Source organism: Cydia pomonella, chromosome 12 (genome assembly GCF_033807575.1).
Source record: "Cydia pomonella isolate Wapato2018A chromosome 12, ilCydPomo1, whole genome shotgun sequence".
Lineage (NCBI taxonomy): Eukaryota > Metazoa > Arthropoda > Insecta > Lepidoptera > Tortricidae > Cydia > Cydia pomonella.
In genome coordinates this window covers 15,468,820-15,488,329 of record NC_084714.1, presented here as the reverse complement: position 1 = coordinate 15,488,329, position 19,510 = coordinate 15,468,820, and the positions used below count along the sequence as shown (strand labels likewise).

General features: G+C 35.0%; 1 protein-coding gene across 3 annotated transcripts in view; it reads right to left on the bottom strand.

Moving 5' to 3' along the window:
• Positions 1-3,296, bottom strand: part of LOC133523709 (collagen alpha-1(XVIII) chain-like) — a 121,947-nt gene extending 118,651 nt beyond the window's left edge. For 2 of the 3 annotated variants that reach the window (XM_061859394.1, XM_061859392.1), the window contains exon 1: positions 2,920-3,296. In XM_061859394.1, the coding sequence (XP_061715378.1) occupies positions 2,920-2,933 (14 nt within the window). In that variant the 5' untranslated portion in view covers positions 2,934-3,296. The remainder of the gene's footprint in view (positions 1-2,919) is intronic. The other variant, XM_061859393.1, reaches the window with a different exon arrangement.
• Positions 3,297-19,510: the final 16,214 nt, after the last annotated feature.

Sequence of the window (19,510 nt, the reverse complement as noted above, 5' to 3'; positions counted from 1 at the left end):
AAACTCCGATTCATATCTAACCCAGATAGAATTCAAATCCTATAATTAAAATTAGAAAACGCCAGTCACAAACCACAAACGTGGGTTTCGTCCAAAGTACACAACGAGTAAGAAACTTCGTCCAATATTTCAAAAAAGTAAAATTCAGTCACAGATATCTTTAAATATGTACAAGGATAATTGGGCACCTAACTACTTATTAATAACTGGAAGGTATTAGGTATGTCATTATATTATGGTTTAAATGTAGTATAAAAAATAACGTAGCTCAACGAGGGTGGGAGGGGGTTAGGGTCGGCAACGCGCATGTAACTCCTCTGGAGTTGCAGGCGTACATAGGCTACGGATACTGCTTACCATCAGGCAGGCCGTATGCTTGTTTGCCACCGACGTAGTATTAAAAAAAAAAGTTTTTTTATCCCAATACATGACTGATAGAGCTTCAAGACTCAAGTCATGTAATCAGTTTGATTGTATTACTAGTAGGTAATAATAAGTATTCGTGAATTTTTTCTTCAATATTTAATTATAACATTCAATAGGTGCCAAAAAATCGAGGATCATTTATTATTCTCAACAAAAATATTCCTAGAAGGCATATCACGTGTTGCCGAGATGTTTCCTTCAAGTAGTATCATCCATATTATAGATAAGTACGTAATTATATAGCTACAAATAAAGACACTGAAGCGCTAAGCACATTGAGATACAAATATCGCCAGAAAACAGCAAGTAGGTGTTATAATATTGCGTTTTGACGATATTTTCAGAATATACACGTGTGACACAATACACGTGGGACATGAAATATCTTCTAACACATTAAAATGAAAATAACTAGCGTTTTTTGTAGTAGCCCCAGATTTACACTATGTGTTTTTGAATACGTTAAAAGAAACATCAAATAATATGTAATTATTCGTTTTTAGGGCCACTTGCACCATCCCACTAAACCGGGGTTAACCGGTTAAACCTGGAGTTACCACTGTTACCAGTGCAATTTGACACTGAGTTAACCGTTTAACCGGTCAACCCCGGGTGGCGCTTAGGGCCACTTGCACCAATCAATAACCTTGGGTTAACCGGTTAAACCTCGAGTTACCACGGTTACCAGTACAATTTGACACTGAGTTAACCGTTTTCACCGGTTAAGCCGGGTTAGTGGGATGGTGCAAGATAAAAAACAAAATAAAAATGAAAAAGTAAGTCATTATTTTCTAGAGATATGATACATAATATTTTTTACATGCTTAATACTCAATGAATAAGATGTACACTGACCATGTATAACATGTAAACAGTAGTAGTATTATATAAGCGTGGTGGTCATTCGCTTTAATAAACACTTCCGCTGCCAAGTATCCACTATGTAGTTTCGCCTTAAAAAATAAATATTATGGAGTTTAGCTCTGAAACTGCCAAACGAAGTCAATGACCGCTTTATGATTTTCATTCGGTTAAGCTTAAATTTAGCTGACAATTGCTTATGAAGTAAGTAGCTGCTGAATTTATTTTGAAACAAAAAATATATATTTTAATCACACGAAAATAATTTAAGGTAAGTTTCAAATACAATGCTAAACATTTATAAGGGTCCCCAGTAAGCTCGGTTGTCCATAGAAACGTAGTTACCCTCTCATTAAACAACTAGCTAGCTTGCTCTGAAACTTTGTACTTACAATAAATAGGATAAGGTATATCTAGGGCTGCAGTTTATGTAGCCTCAGATTTCGTTTGTTTTATAAGGTGAAGTAATGTAAACTAATTTCAGCCCTAGATATACCTCATGTCATGTGCAAAGTTTCAGTACAATCCAACACGTAGTTATAAAATGAGAACGTAATTCAGTTTGTATGCGATCTTTTTTTTATACGACGACGGTGGCAAACAAGCATACGGCCTGCCTGATGGTAAGCAGTTACCGCAGCCTATGCACGCTCGCAACCAGAGGTGTTATATGCGCGTTGCCGACCCTTTAAAAATCTGTACACTCCTTTTTTGAAGAACCTCATAAATCTGTACACTCCTTTTTTGAAGACCCTCGGGAAAACCAGCTTGCCGGGCACTTTTAAATGTTTTTGAAATTATTCTTGAACTCTAGAACAGTGAGTATCCAAACCTTTATATTGCGTCTTGTCACGTAGCTTCATAAAATTTAGTGTAATGCAACGGCTTTACCTTCCGTTATTGACAGTGACAGTTATTGCAGGTTTCAGCATATTTTCGGATTCCGCACATCATGGGAACCAAAATAAATAGAGCCCTTTGTCGCTTATAAATATTAACAAAAATAGCCCTTAGTTATCCTGGTTTGTATTTAGGGTGGTTGAGCCATGTTTGAATTTAAAAAAAACATATGTATGCAAATACTTTTTTATATGCAAAAACGTATTTATACATCTTGGCAACGAATTTTCTTTTCTTTTTTGCTTGTGTTACTGCGTCTGGTTTAACACGTTTTTATTGTTATGGTTTTATGATGATTGGTTTTATTTCGTTTTATTTGATTCAAGATTCAGCTCATAATAACCGAAAAATCGGATGGAACTGGTATACTTCTATATTTATGTATGACAAACTTTACACTATTGGGTAATCAATATAACTTTATTTCAGGGTCGGGTTGTCAATATACTAGGAAATAGATACATTATTATGTAAATGATAACATTAATAAGTATTGTTTCAGTGATATAAAAAAATTAACAAAATAAATTCCCGTCGTTAGAACTTTGCACAATTTTGACATCTCGTTGAAAATCTGTACATTATCTTGAGTATTTACGTTTTTTAGTTATTTTTCATTATTCTTATTAGTACGTTATCATTTTTCCGATATATTTTAATTAAAATGTATGTTTTTCATAATCATAAGTATTATAACACAAGCATTGACAAATAAAAAAATCCAATACTTACAAAACACACTTCATATTGTAAATCCTAATTCAATATCACAGATAAATCATAGCACAGCACTTCGCACTCACACCACTGCGCCCGAGCATGCGCGTCGCGACATCGGCGAGTCGAGACTGACGCCGGCGCCACGAGCTTTGGATACTGAAGATTAATTATTGACGCTTTAATAAGGCGTGTGCGCATTGAGATATGTTATAACTAACTTCCTGCTAGTTTCTTGCTTAATTAAGATGATGAAAAATAGGACAAATAAACTTAACACAAAATATCCCACTTTACCGCTCCCTTCACAGTTTAGTAAACTATCATTTAGATAAATCATCATTTTGAACTTCTTTTTATATCAAATCACTGTATCTTGAATTTTCTGTCTTCTTCTTAGTTGTTTTAATAAACACGTACCGATTATATATATTAAAATAACACTGCATGTGTACGCTCATTTTTCTGTGTGAATTATAGAATCTGAATAAAATAAAAAAATTGTATGGTCTTTATCAACAGGTCTACTTCGCAAAATCTTACTTTTTAAGAACAAATGCACTGTTAATTAAATATAATCAATTCGCTGCAGGTATTCACTTTAAGGAGTGCCCTCAATTTCTCCAGGATCCCGTCATCAGAGCCTGACTTGATGACAATGATGTCAACGAGGAAGCATAGTCTTTAAAAAAATAGTCTCTGTACTACTAACGATCATAGAGCAAAGCCGCAGACGGACAGAGAGATGGAATTTGAAGTCGATTAAAAAACAATGAATGTACTAAGAATAGTGCTTCGGGACCAGCAATACCTAATCAAAAAAATTGTATTAGGAAAACCAGTAAATTGAATTTGAATTATGTCACTCTTGCTTATTTAAAAAATATTCTCTTTTTATCATATTAGTAAAATGGCAAAAAAATATTCATTATGCCTAATATGTGTAAAGTGTAAGGAATATATAGATGTTTTTTGATAACTGACTTGACCTTACAGAGATGTTACAATCCGTTCAAAACACGAATATTTTTTTTTTACTTAAAACTGAAGACGTAAGTAGTAATCGATGATTTAGCTTAAATCGACAATGCGCACACACCTTGTGAGCGCGCTGAGTTATGTGATAACTAAGAGACTTCGAGCGTTTTCCTACTCAATTAAGGACAGGAAATAGAGCTGGTATGAAAACTGTAAGTAGATAGTGTTTTTTATACGGAGATAAAAATATAATACATTGCCCGCAATGTAATAATTTTACTTTGTGGTACGCAATTAACGTTGATTACTGATTTTTGTATGTTTAGTCGATTTTGTAGATAAATAAAAAAATTGAATCTATTTATTACAATTTATGTTAAAAAAATATAACAATTTTTCAAGTCATACCTACTTATATTTAAGTGGAAATGTTTTTTGTTTCTATCATTTATAAATTCGTTTTACTGAAGATCAGAAACATTATAATGAAACTACAATAGTTACCTACTTAAATAATAAATATTTATGGCATGTGTTCATTATTATCTGACAAGTAAAAACGTTTCATTTCCAACGGGTACCTAATAGAATAGCTGAAAAATTCCAAGTACGAGTTAAATTCGTATGTTTCATTGAGCTTAAATGCGTTTGTAGCATCAGATTGAACTGTCACAGTTTTTCCAGTTGAGTTGAATAAAACATATTCATGCATTAAACAACGGACATTTTGCAACTTTTTACACAATCCCAGATCGTTAAAATTGCCAGTTGGCTCTCGCTTGACACCTGTCATTGTGCGAACATTGTAGGTATCTTGATAGTTACAATGATGTGGGTAGGCTAAGCGATTGGTGAATAAAGTAGTCTATGCTCGGTAAAGGTCGTTTCAATATCACCTGACATGGCGCAGCCGGTTTTTATAGTTAAAAGTGATTAATTTAGTGATTCTGACTACTTATCAAGTGCAAAAAATAAACTGTGAGTGATTTGCGATGGAGTCGACACTTAAACCTCCATCTCCGTTTTGTTTTGAAAACGATATCGCGAGTGTAACTACGGGCAATCTTAGCAGACAATGGTCAAAATGGCGGAAGTCCTTTGAAACATATTCAAAAGCATGTGAATTCGGCAAAAAGACCGAGGATGTACAACTTAGCATATTATTGCATGTTATTGGGGAACAGTGCAGAGAAGTATATGACCAATTCACGGAGACGTTTGCGACAACAAAAGCCTTATTAGACAGATTTGATAAATATTTTTTGCCTACGAAGAACTTAACAATGGAGCGACACAAGTTTTTTATGCGTAATCAATTGGACGGTGAATCAACTGAGCAATATACGTTTGAGCTAAAAAGATTGGCGAAAACTTGTGAGTTTGGAGAGTTGAACGACGACCTCATAAAAGATAGGCTGATATGTGGTCTCACTGAGGATGCTTTGAGAGAACGGTTGCTACGCGAATGTGACCTCACACTAACGAAAGCGATGGATATCAGTAGGATAGCGGAAATGTCGCGAGCACAAGCGAACCATATTAAGTCGGAGAAAGGACCTGACAGTCACATTCACGAGGTCACCGAGCAAGAGCGAGAAGAAAGAGTATGTGAGGTACACTTCAGGCGCCGGACGGCGCCACCTGGACGCCGCGGGTCGCCTGCGCCCGCCGTGTGCCGTTGTGGCGTCCGCGCCGCCAGTCAGCATCGCGCGCGCGCCGCGCCGCCGCTGTCAGCCAACCGGGATGGCAGTGATGGAATGTCACCGGCACCGCGTCAAAATGGGCAATTTAGGAGGAAAAATAACAAGAAATGCGACTATTGTGGTCGGGTGCATGATAGATTTAAATGTCCGGCGTACGGCCAGCGATGTACTCGATGCAATAAGGCAAATCATTTTGCTAGGATGTGCCGTGTGTACATGGTACAGGAGAACTCCACTGATCAGGTGAGTCGTAATAATAATAGTAACTCAAAAAACAGTTGGCATGAAGATATTTTGATAAGGAATACTGTTGTGTCTTTCAAACTGGATACTGGAGCTGACGTGAACGTTTTGCCTCACAGGTTCTTATCAAAGATAGGTATTAAAGATGATGAATTGGCTCAAACTCGGACTAAGTTGACGGGCTACTCGGGAGCTTCCATTAGGGTGGTAGGCAAAGCGATGCTAAAAGTTATATGCAGGGGAAATGCGTACGTACTGAAATGTATTATTGCTGACGTAAATTCATCCCCTGTATTAGGGAGAATTGCGTGTAATGAGATGAATCTCGTTAAACGTATTTATAGCTTAGATTCATCGGTGAGAAATAGTAGTGAGGAAATATTGAACGATTTTGAGGATGTGTTTATAGGGATGGGATGTTTGCCAGGCGAGTATAAGATAAGATTAAGGGAAGATGCGCGTCCGGTCGTACATGCGCCGCGTAAACTACCAATTGCGCTACGCGAGGGTGTTAAAAAGAAGCTTGACGAGATGTTACAGCAAGGGGTTGTGGCGAAGGTCGAAGGACCTACCGACTGGGTTAATAGTATGACGGTCGTAAAAAAGGCAAATGGTGATCTCCGTATTTGTTTAGATCCGCGCGATCTTAATAAAGCCATCCGTAGGGAGCATTTTAAGTTACCAACCTTAAACGAAATAACCGCGAATTTAGCAGGTGCCAAATATTTTAGTACGTTGGATGCGAAACAGTCGTTCTGGCAGGTGAAGTTGAGTGATGATTCGACGGATTTATGTACTTTTAATTCCGTGTTCGGTAGGTATAAATTCCTAAGAATGCCGTTTGGAATTTCGTCGGCGTCGGAAATATTTCATAAGAGGTTATACGAGCAATTTGATGATATTGAGGGGACTATATTATTTATAGATGATTTACTCGTTTATGGCGAAACGAAGGAGATACACGATAAGCGTTTGCGTCAGGTTCTGGAGAGGTGCAGGCAAATAAATATTAAACTCAATAAGCAAAAATGTAAAATAGGGTTGTCGCAATTGAAATATTTGGGACATATTATATCGGAACATGGAATTTTACCGGACAGTTCACACACACTTCCGATCAGAAATATGCCTAGACCGCAGAATGTGAAAGATTTAGAAAGGTTTTTAGGTCTTGTTACGTACGTAAGTAGCTTTATTCCGAACCTCTCAGATAAATCTCATTTACTTAGGGAATTATTAAAGAAAAATATTGCATGGCACTGGGACGACCGCCATGACAAATGTTTTGATGAGCTTAAAAAGTGTCTGATTAGTCCACCGGTACTGCAGTACTATAGCTTAGATAAGGAGGTGACATTGTCTGTAGATTCGTCTAAAAACGGACTTGGTGCGTGCTTATTGCAAAATAACTTGCCGGTGTGCTATGCGTCACGTTCGTTAACGAAGGCAGAGCAAGCATATGCACAAATTGAGAAAGAACTGTTAGCTTGTGTTTTTGCATGTGAGAAGTTCTATACTTACATTTACGGTCGAGGCGACGTGACAATTGAAACTGACCATAAGCCACTAATTAGCATCATAAATAAGCCAATAGCAAGCGCGCCGGCCCGATTGCAAAGGATGTTGCTGAGGTTGCAACCTTATACTTTCACGCTAGTGTATAAGCCAGGGAAGTATTTATACGTAGCGGACACATTATCGCGTGCTGTTGCGCCTGCGCCAGCGGGCGCAAGCGAGATGCCCGAGGAACCGCGGGACCACCTGGACGCGCAAGCGCAGGTATGTGCGGTAGTGGTTAGCAATCCATTAACGGATTCGCATTTTTTGAGATTGCAAAAATCGTATAGTACGGATAGCGAAATGCAAATCCTAAAAAAGATCATTAGAAAAGGATGGCCTGCACACAAATCTCAAGTAGATGATGTTATTAAACCTTACTGGAACTGTAGGGACGAGTTAACGGTTGCTTACGATATGATATGGAAAGGCGAACGAATAGTAATACCAAAGTGTTTGCGTAGAGAGATGTTGCAAAAAATACATATAGGTCATTTAGGGGTTGAAAAGTGCAAATTAAGGGCTAGGGAGATAATGTATTGGCCGAATATGAATTCTCAGATTAAAGATATGATCTCTCATTGTCAACCCTGCCTTATGCATAGGAAAGAGAATAGTAAACAACCTTTGATACCGCATAATGTTCCGTCGCGTCCTTGGTCAAAGGTCGGTACTGATATTTTTCACTACGGGAGTGAATCGTATCTCTGTATTATTGATTATTTTAGCAAGTATGTGGAGGTTATAAAATTAGGGTCCCTTACGTCGGGGCATGTGATTAATCATTTAAAAAATATTTTTTGTAGGGAGGGGATACCGGATATCGTGTTTTCAGATAATGGGCCGGAATTTTCGTCGACATCATTTCAAAACTTTAGTAAAGAGTGGGGCTTTGAGCATCATACGTCATCACCTAGATATGCCCAATCCAATGGACAAGTGGAGCGGGCTGTTCAGACAATAAAGTCAATATTACGTAAAACCGTAGAAGATTCTTCGGACTTCAGACTGGCTCTGTTAGGTTATTTAAATACACCCATTAGCGACAAGTTACCGTCTCCGGCAGAAATCCTAAAAAATAGGAAATTGCGTAGTCCTTTGCCTTGCTACCCAGAGCGACTATTACCTAAACCCGTAGATAACACGAAAATTCGTCAAGAATTGCAAGACCGTCAACTTACGCAAAAAATATATTTTGATAGGGGAAGTAAAAACCTTAGACTGCTTGAACCTGGCTCGTTAGTGAAGGCTCGTAATAATGGCAGGTGGTGTGACGGTAAAATTAAAGCATTAGTAGGCCCTAGATCATATTCAGTCAAACTTCAGACGGGCAGAACAATACGACGAAACCGCAGACAACTCATATTAGACTCCACGCGGCGCCGCGATTCACCTGTTGACCACTTTCCGTATGATAATATAGTAGCAGGTGACACCGGGGCAAACCGAATGCGCGGCTCCAGTACCACACATAGTTTCGAACGTACCCGTCCGGTATCGCAGACAACTGATTACTTTGTTTCTCGCTTTGGCAGGACAGTGAGGCCTCCTGATCGGTGGGGATACTCCGCACCTGGTGTACCGCAAGTGAATAATAATAACAATGATAATTAATTCTAGTTGTAAGAAAATGATCAGATGATGTGTTAAATTTGAATGTAATTAAACATGTCACGGGTCTTGAGTTGATTTTGCATTTTTTTTACGAATGTGGTAATTGAACATCATGCATGCATAAACTCGTAAAACCTAAGCTAAAACCTTTTTAGTACAATTCTAATATTATGTGACACCACAGCATGCGGGTGAACATATGTTCATATAGTTGCTAAATAAAAATAATAAAATTAAATAGTTATGAGTATCTTACCAATTAATTATGTTACGCATAATTAATGAAGCCAATTTTACTTATTCAATCAAATTAACTATTCGTATAATATAATATTAATGTCAATACGATGGAATGTTACGATTAAAATTTAAGGAAAGAGGATGAGTTAATGGGTTCAATTCCATACATCTTGTACAATTTAATTTCTTTTGTAACAGGGGGGTTGTAGGTATCTTGATAGTTACAATGATGTGGGTAGGCTAAGCGATTGGTGAATAAAGTAGTCTATGCTCGGTAAAGGTCGTTTCAATATCACCTGACAAACATTGAGTTAATAAGTACATTTCTGTTTAAAGTGTTCATCCGATTCAATAATTAAGTTAGTAACTAATAAGCAGTTTATTAAGGATATGTACAAATTAAGGATAATAGCAGCAGATATGTACTTTCGAAAGTACAGGGGTAAGCTTAAAATGATGAGGTATCTATTGTATATTATGTACGGTTATTAATGTTATTAGTTTCAATAAAACTATAATAATATTTTATATCATTGAAAAATTTAGTGCATGTTTGTTTGGTTGCTGTGTTGTAATACTGATAATTATGAGATCCCGACGATATAGCGACTAACTAGTTTCACGCTTAATTGAATGCAGTCTAAAAAACTTTACAGAACTACCTATTTTAATGAGTTTAGAACCAATATACCCAGTTTGCGTAGAAAACATGTACCTATCGATTGTAGAAAAATATTTAAGGTATATGATTAAATAATAAAGTGAGATATTCCATGAAATAAATACCTAAAAACATGGTAATAATAGTGTAATAGCCCTAAATTGACTTGTTTACGAGTACAGTTTTGGAAATATCCATCGACCCTGAGTTTAGTTTCGCGTAATTTTGTCGATGTCTCCATTCGCGTCACCAATATTTTTCAAAGCCAACATCTGGCGTGTTTGACTTAAATGAATGGGTTTCAGTCTGTGGTTATTTTGGCTCCTGTGACATGACAACATTCAATGATTCTTCACAAAATCTTCCGCTGTTATTTAACAATCTTATTAAATAAGGGAAGTTAAAGCATCTATTTAAAATTATTACAATGCAACTCAAAAAATTACAAAACAATACAAGGTTTTTAGTATTGGTTTTCTGAATTTTATGCTTTTATTTAGGATATATACCTTCAACAGTAATTTATTAGATACATACCTAAGTTAAAAAATATTCATACTTGATTTTAAAACGTGCTGACATAAATAAAATTAGTCAAAATTATTTTAATTTTAGGTAATGATTTAAAGACAAATGGAGTATTTTTTTTTTGTTTGAGCGGGGCGTCAGTCAGTCAGTTTCTTATAAAGATTACCTAACCTACAGACCTAACATACCTGATATTAGGAACAAGAAGCAGCTGTGCAAAAAATAGCAAAAGCTTAGACCATTCCTTTTCAGGTTATGCGTAATTAGGATGATATAATGATAGGTATGTTAATATTGCTAATGATTTTTCTAAACTGCGTGAGCTCGTATAAACCTATGTACCAAGAGTAAAAACAAAACTGATTTGTGTTAAATAACTGCATTTATTACGTCACATCTTACTTTAATTTACATGGGATTTATCATCTTTATTTGAATTTATTTAATTTATAATAAAACTCATTTATATCAACTAAATGACAAAAAAATATATACTTTAAAATTACAAAAAGTCAAAAAGCTATAGACTATATAATCAAATCCCTAATTTATAAAAAAAACTCTACAATAATCAAAATAGGTAACACTAAAACTACACTAAGCCTAAAAATGTTTCATTTTGTTTGTTACCTACATACATATACTTGTCATAACGGGTATAAACTATGTAAATGCTCTCTTTCATTTTCCCTTCAATGCTGTAAAATTAAAGATCTTTCTTCCACTTAATACCCAAAGTTTAACATTTAAATAAAATAATAAAAGAATTAAAATATATTCTTGGTATTCAAATACTTAAAGTAGAAAAAGTGAAGTAAATACAGTTTTTGCTTTACATTGATACAAAGAAAATACTTAAAAAATATCAAGGACCGTCTGGGCAAAGCTAGTTATGAGAACTACTCGTCGATGACATAAACTACAGTAAAATACTGCCTTACAATTTGCGACGCTTTTATCAATAACGCACACTCATTACGTAAATAAATAGCTCAAGAGTGATTTATATTATTAGTACACCGACATATAATTAAAAAAAATCTTCTCTATGATTCTTGCAATCAGTTAAGCCCATTAATGTTTAGGTCATGCTGAGCAACTTTTATTAACCAACAACCTGAAATTGGGAAAAAAAGAATTGACTGTTTCATATATTTTGCTGTCTGATCTTGAAATTTCCTATGGGAGAGTCAATTTCTTTTTCGAATTTCGGGGTTGGTCCCATAGTAAAAGGTGCTTAGCTATAACCTTAACGTTAACGGGTTTGAGTAATTGCTTTACATTCAGATATATACTGTATTGTATAGTCGTATGGTTCGGCAGTGTTTTTTTCTTAGGAACAACAAAGTACGAGTAATATAATACATTAGAAGTTTCTCTCAATTGTATTTGATAAACTTTTAAAAACATCAGTTTGGAAAAAAAAAAACAATTATTTATTTACAATTTTTTTTTAAATGTGTGGTTATATTATAACATATCACGAAAATACTTTAAACTACAATATTTAAGTAATTAAATACGAATTAAAATAACAATATAACGGTAAAAACTACTGACCGTGTTTTAGAAAATGGCGAATCAAATTTATTATAAGGTGCGGTCACTTTGTGGGTGTGCCGCCAATTATATTCGCTTAAGCATAACAGTTACCTATACACCGTGTTTTTATTGAATTGCGTTAACTCCGGGGTTTCGGTAAGTACGTTTAAGGAAACTAAATGGCATAGTTAATTTTCATAACATTGGAGCGTCGTTGCTCTCTTGGCGGAACTCGCGGATATGAGGTAGCGTCATCGAAATATCTTTATCGCTCATTTTGCACGAAACTTTTGCATTTGTTAGTTTAAAAATAGCAAAACAAATTGATTTCATACTAAAAACTAATTAAAAGATAAATTGTACGTCAAATCGCCATTTGTTAGCGGCCGCTATGAAGTCTCAAAAGTAGTCACTTTTTTTTGCCTACGGTTTACTAAATCGTCTTCAGTGAACAAGTTTACAAGTTCCGAAATAATTTAATGTATAAAAGATTTAGAAAGATTTTTTAATGTATAAAATTATAAATAATAAAATAAAATAAAAACTTCACACTCTGTACGCCGTAAATGAAAACTTTTTCACGCACGTGACGCATCCGTTTTTTTTTTAATTCAGAGTGTGTTGTTATTTTTTTGAATATAAAAAGTACTACGATCATGTTCAAGGCTAATTATTTTCATTCATATTTAAAATAACACACTATTCTGAAGAAATGAACATAACCACAAATAACCATAAGTACTTTTGGACGAAATCCAACACGTAGCTAAACGTACTTAACGTTTAAGGAAACTAAATGGCATAGTTAATTTTCACAAAAAATTTTTTTTTTTTTTTACTATTTTTATTTTTATAAAAAGTAACTAAATGTTGCATATAGAGTTGTTGTAACACGGGCATTACATTTAACTCAACCAAACAATTGAAAACTGTGATATATCAATGTCATTTCTAACATCGATCGTCCGAGATAGTACGTACGTTAGTAGCAAATGTATGAACTCGCACTAAACACTAATCAATAAGTAAACAGGCCCTAAGGCAAGTGTACACGCTCGTAAGGGCCTTATAATATAAAAAAATATGATTGATTATCTCCGAAAATGAGTTAATTAGAATATCGGTGTCTTTGAGAAAGTTACTTAATTAAAGCTCAGGAATGCACCCTCGAAATTAACGCAAATCAAAAAAAAACACGGTGTATAATGGTATTTGATGCGACTGCTACATAATAAAAGGCATAAAAGTACGAGTTTATAAAACGAACAAAGTGAGTTTCTTAAAAGGACCACACGAGTGTTTTAATGCCTAATCATGTACAGTTACATACACTATCTTTTCTACACACATATCATAAACTATCTATGATATATTCACTAATCTCATATTACGAACAACATTGGAGCGTCGTTGCTCTCTTGGCGGAACTCGCGGATATGAGGTAGCGTCATCGAAATATCTTTATCGCTCATTATGCACGAAACTTTTGCATTTGTTAGTTTAAAAATAGCAAAACAAATTGATTTCATACTAAAAACTAATTAAAAGATAAATTGTACGTCAAATCGCCATTTGTTAGCGGCCGCTATGAAGTCTCAAAAGTAGTCACTTTTTTTTGCCTACGGTTTACTAAATCGTCTTCAGTGAACAAGTTTACAAGTTCCGAAATAATTGTTGTAAATTGTATAAAATTATAAATAATAAAATAAAATAAAAACTTCACACTCTGTACGCCGTAAATGAAAACTTTTTCACGCACGCGACGCATCCGTTTTTTTTTTAATTCAGAGTGTGTTGTTATTTTTTTGAATATAAAAAGTACTACGATCATGTTCAAGGCTAATTATTTTCATTCATATTTAAAATAACACACTATTCTGAAGAAATGAACATAACCACAAATAACCATAAGTACTTTTGGACGAAATCCAACACGTAGCTAATCCGTGGGTTATCGTACAATTCAATGAACGATGATTCGTTGATGACTATGTTAAGCCCTTACATTCCCATAGCTTATCAAGCGCATCGTCTCAAGGAACAAGGCAATGTGTAGCCTCATTTTCCTTCCTCTGACGTAGCTTAAGTATTATGTTTTCGTTAAAATTACTGCTGTTTGACCCTGAGGGAAAGCGCAGCCTCAATAAGGAAAGTCTATTTTATTATTTATGAACAATTAATTCATAGGAAACCGATGATTTTTTCAGCAAAAACTGCCATACAATTGTTAAAAGAAATTTTAATGTACGACAATTAAACAAACTTGGGAAGAAATTTCGCATTTTTACTGTTTTCTTTTTTAACTAAAATTACTGCTGTCGGACCCTGAAGGTAAAATTGGCATGAGGAAAAGTCCGGTTTGTTATCTAAGTTTTCCTTCAGTAGGTAATAGATGGTAGCTAGAGGTAAATATCGAATCTTGTGTCCACGTAAGTTAAAAACGATTTTTTACGATTCTCGATTTAATTAGCAAAGGCAAAAGCAAATTTAATCGAATCTATTAGTGATGATTTATATTTTTAAGTAATCATACCTTCACAATTGGAGGCGACTATAGTGTTTTATACAATCGTGATATAATAGAGAGCTTTTCAGTCGAGTACCGAGCTTAGGCAACGAAGCTTGCTGAGTTGCCTAAGTGAGGTACGAGATTGAAAAGCTTGATTATATTACTATTGTATACAATACTTTTTCTGCGAGTCAATAAATATAATACTTTAAACTAATAAAATCTTTTAGGTAAACAAATCAAAAGTAAGCAATTTAATATACGCGAGCAGCCGCGATACCTTCATACTCGTACGCGCCCCGGCCGCCGGGGCCCGGCGGGGTGGTCAACGACACCTTCTCGTAACTCATGAGGCCCTGGTACTTGCTCCATGCTAAATTAAATTTTTAGACAGTTTTTTCTCAATTTTGGCCACCGTAGCCTATGGAGACTAACAAGCAACGGTAAGCGGTTTTCGTAGTATAATTATGTTGCTATATTAAGGGCGTCACATGTGCGTTTATGACTTATGAAGCAAATGTTTCAACTATTCAACCTAAAAATAAATAATTAATTTGAGCTATAGTTTTGTTTTCTCCTCTTGACCGCGGCGAGTTGTGATTGGTCAATTTCATTATAGTTAACTAAACCGTTTCGAAATGAATATTACAGTTGAGTTGGGAGCCCATACATGAAAAGTACCCAATTACAGTTTGATATACGAAATCTTAATTCAACCATTACAGTTGACGAGTAGAAAAAAACAATTTGATACGAGCGGAATCGATTCCATCTATAAGTAGAGTTAAACTATATTGCAATTGAGTTCCGTTTTACACAATTATATTACAATTTATTATTATTTTATTTTTATAACATAATAATATATATTGGTGATTTGTATCTAATATAATAAGATATTTTAAGCTACGACGATATGTTGTTTATATCCTATTGTCATTCAAGCTATTTTTATTAAAAAAGTATTGGTCTGAAACGTCACACGGAAAAAACAGTTATGTTAAATTTACAAATAATTTGTAAAATTTACAGAGATATGTGTTAAATTTACAGATTTCTCTGTAAATTTTACAAATTAGCTGTAAATTTTACATAACTATTTTTTCCGTGCAATGGCGTAGAATGAAAAAAAAAACAATGTCACCCTACCCTTTGCGTTTGACAAAGACTATAGTGCGACTAGCTACGGGAATAACAAACATTACACCAATAACGATGGCCGCGGATACGTGGATCATTACCTCGACCGTTAATACGCGAACGAGTGAATAATTTCCCTGTGACGTCACTATACGCTATTGTTCGTAATTCCGCTGAATTATTGGCCGAACGGAACGAACGATCGGAGCTTTTGTTGTGTAATGTATTTAAGATTTTTTTTAACATTTCAATAAATCAATACAAATTTGAAATCTTTAAAACTTATTTTTGTATAAATACTTTTCCTTTTTGGAAGATGGTAATTGTGTCACAGAAACAAAGCGATTGACTAATGATTTAAAATCAGCTTAATGCTACGATGGCACACAAATATTGAAGGATACACGTATTTCAACTGCTCATATCGTTCATATCGATCATAAGTTATTAACCATTCATTTTAACTTTGCCGCACTCGGAAAAATATAATTGAGTAATATAAAACCTTGACCAACCAAGCTTTGTTGGTTTATTGCGGACTACTGATGTTTACGAAGCACGTTACGAAAGGGAGAGCAAAGACAATAAACACATAGAATGTGTAAATTTATTTTGCCCCAGTCGTTTGCTAAGACGGTTTTATTGACTCTTTTGTCATCATATCTTATCAAATCTTTTGTTGTACGTCTTTGAATGGCTTATTTTTAGAGTTCCGTACCAAAAAGGTACAAAGGAACCCTTAAGCCGACTCTGTCTGTCACATGGCCAAATATAGGTATGGAGAACTACTTGAGATATCGATTTGAAATTTGGAATAATAATGAACAACGATAACCCACACACATTGAATGTGTATTTTATTAATTGTATTGTTATTAATTATAGAAAATGCCCCACATAAAGAGGGGCGACTAAAATAATTTTCGACTAATTTCACAATAAGGTAGATTGCGAAACCTTAAAGTTTTGACATTAGCCATTAGGCTAAGTAGAATTGTATTATCAAATGATATAATCCATACTTAATTATATAAAAAGGTTAACTGGTTAATTATTTGGATCGGATCCTAAGTCTAGAACTGACAGTCAAGGTCTAGGTATAACGGTAAGACAAAATTAATGATGATGAAGATAACCTAAAAAACAGATATATTTAAATATGTGCACTGATGAGTTCAATAAAAACAATCGTGAGCTTTAACATAGGTAATATAAGCGCACATCTAGATAAAATAATTTCTTACTACACAATTAACTTCTACTACTGAAACGCTAGGTCCATGGGGTCCCAGAGCGCGCAAGTCTTTTGCAGAAATCGCAAAGCGTCTGGTTGACGTAACTGGTGACCGAAGAGCTGGCTGCTTTCTCGCACAACGTATCAGCATTGCGATACAACGAGGAAATGCCGCCAGCATTCTTAGTACAATGCTTCAAGGGCCTCACGGCCCGATTCGAAGAATGAAATACGATAACGATGAGTTCTGGTTTAGATAAGTTCTCATTTAGATATCGTTTGTATGTCATATAATTGACAGAAGCATCTCGATTCGGGCAACAAATTTCACTTTGACGTTAGAAATATCGTAGATAGATCTTATTGGGATCACAGCGGAATCGATATAAACGTCAATTTTGACATGTCGTTTAGTTATCGATCTTTAAAAGATCTTTCCAAAATCTTAAACGTATCTTAATTATTGTTCGAATCGGCCCGTAAGCTACTTATTAATAGTAATACCCCTGTATATATCTAGGTATTATGTAAATAAAGATTTCCATATTGGCAAAAAAATATTCTACTACTGATTCTAAGAATAAAAATATTTAATTAAACATTCATAAATGTACATTAATCTTACAGCTATGAAGTAATTCACATGTCATAATCCTAATACTAGGAAACTGCTATCTGTAACTGAATAACAAGCTGGATGACTTGCCACTCAGACATTTAATGATGTCACCCCGTCACTCAATCCACCCATCAAGGTGACAACTGGCACGTTTTCGAAAATATCTTCCCGGTATCCGTGACCCAATATCATATTCGCAATTAGCACAGATCACATAATGGTAGAGAAAATGTATTACGTATAAAAAGACCAAAATTTTCTTGAGCAAATTGGGGCAGCGTTTAAGGGAGAAAGGTCATGACGCTCTTTCCGGGTCTTTCCTGATGCAGAGGCTGTCTATCGTGATCCAGCGTAGCAACGCGACGAGCGTGATGGGCACCTTTGCATCCGTAAGGGCGCGGGACGGGTTGTTTGACTAAGTTCTTATTTGTGGCATTAAATAAACAATTATTTTAATGGAATGGTGACTTATTTTCAATTTAATGCGGATACAAATAGTTAAAATATACTTAATGGAGTTTTATCTCGACAAACTTAAAATGTAAGCGTCACGTCAGTGACGTTCAATTCTTATTTAAAGCGGAGTAAGTATTAAGTTTAAAATCATATTTTTTTTAGTAATACAAGTACCTATAAAAACCGGACATTTCATTTGACTATTCCCGCGGTAAACCTGTGTGCGCGAGATGCACTGCTTGTAATGTAAAATCAATATTAAATCACGATTTTTAAAGTTCTAATGTGTAGTTCTAAGTTGCTACTCAAATTTTATTAAAACATGTTAACGAAAACCATGCCATTACCACAGGCCCACCCCACATTACATATAGGTTGTAGTTGACCAGTCCTGTAGTAATATTTTTGAAAAAAGTCCCGAGCGAGGCACATCTGCATTAACATTATGTAATCTATGATAATAAATCATTTTCATCTGATTGTTTTTTTTTAAAGAATAAATAGGTCAAGGCATCGTACTTTTTAATTGCGACGGCAACGGCTTCGGTCAAACGGTTTGTGACATTTTAATTGAGTAATTCGTTTTTCAGGCGGCATTTAGCGACAACACGACTAATTGTCTGAGTCTGTTGTGGCGTAAGGTTTATTTTTGTTACTGGATGGCATCTAAAGTATCCGACATACAACGCAGATTAAATCACCTAAAACAAATACTTACCGGGTACGTTACCGAAATAAAAACACTTCGGTACGGAGTTCCGGTAACGGCCCATCGCCAACCTAATACCACTAACGCAAAGTGCGAACAAAGCACCGGTATTGAAATCAAATTGGTATCCATTTCAAATATCTGAATACGCCGTAAGGTCGTTAAGTATATTTAACTTAAGCCATCAAATTGTTTGGAACTTTAGCTTGCGTGTCATGAAGTTGCATAGCTATATAAATATAGTTAATTCCATTTCAAGTCGCTAATTTAAATATATGATTAAATAAAATTAAAAATTAATTCTTAGTACTGTATCATATAGTATGATCAATTTTCTTATACCTACAGTTTGCAACGTCACATTACTGCTGGCACTTAACTACTAACTACACCTTGGACCAACCAGAAAAAATTGGTTAGGTATTTAGAAAACTTCGAGGAATAAAAAGCTGACATTTTTAAGACGGGGTTTGTCGCAGTGCATAGCAAAAGATGAGAAATAATCCCAGTAAAGTAATATGTGACAGAAATGCGTATTATAAATCTCATTAAATAGTCAACCGGTATCTCGTCACCGGTAAATAAACACCAATCTACAGCTTAACTAACATCTAGCCAAAGCTATATCTAATCTAACGATGCCTTTTTCATTAGAAGGGTGATTTCCTCAAGTTAACTATGCGAAGTCACATCTTAGATAACAAAAACTTTTTCATTGGTAGAAATCCACTTTAGCGAAAAAAGTGCGCCCATTATGTCCATCAATATGTTGGCACTAGGAGCTGATACTAGAAGCAAAAGTAAAGAATGAATTATGTAGTATTTTGGTTTGTTTGTTCATGTTTCAACAATAATCTTTGGTCCATGGTTATT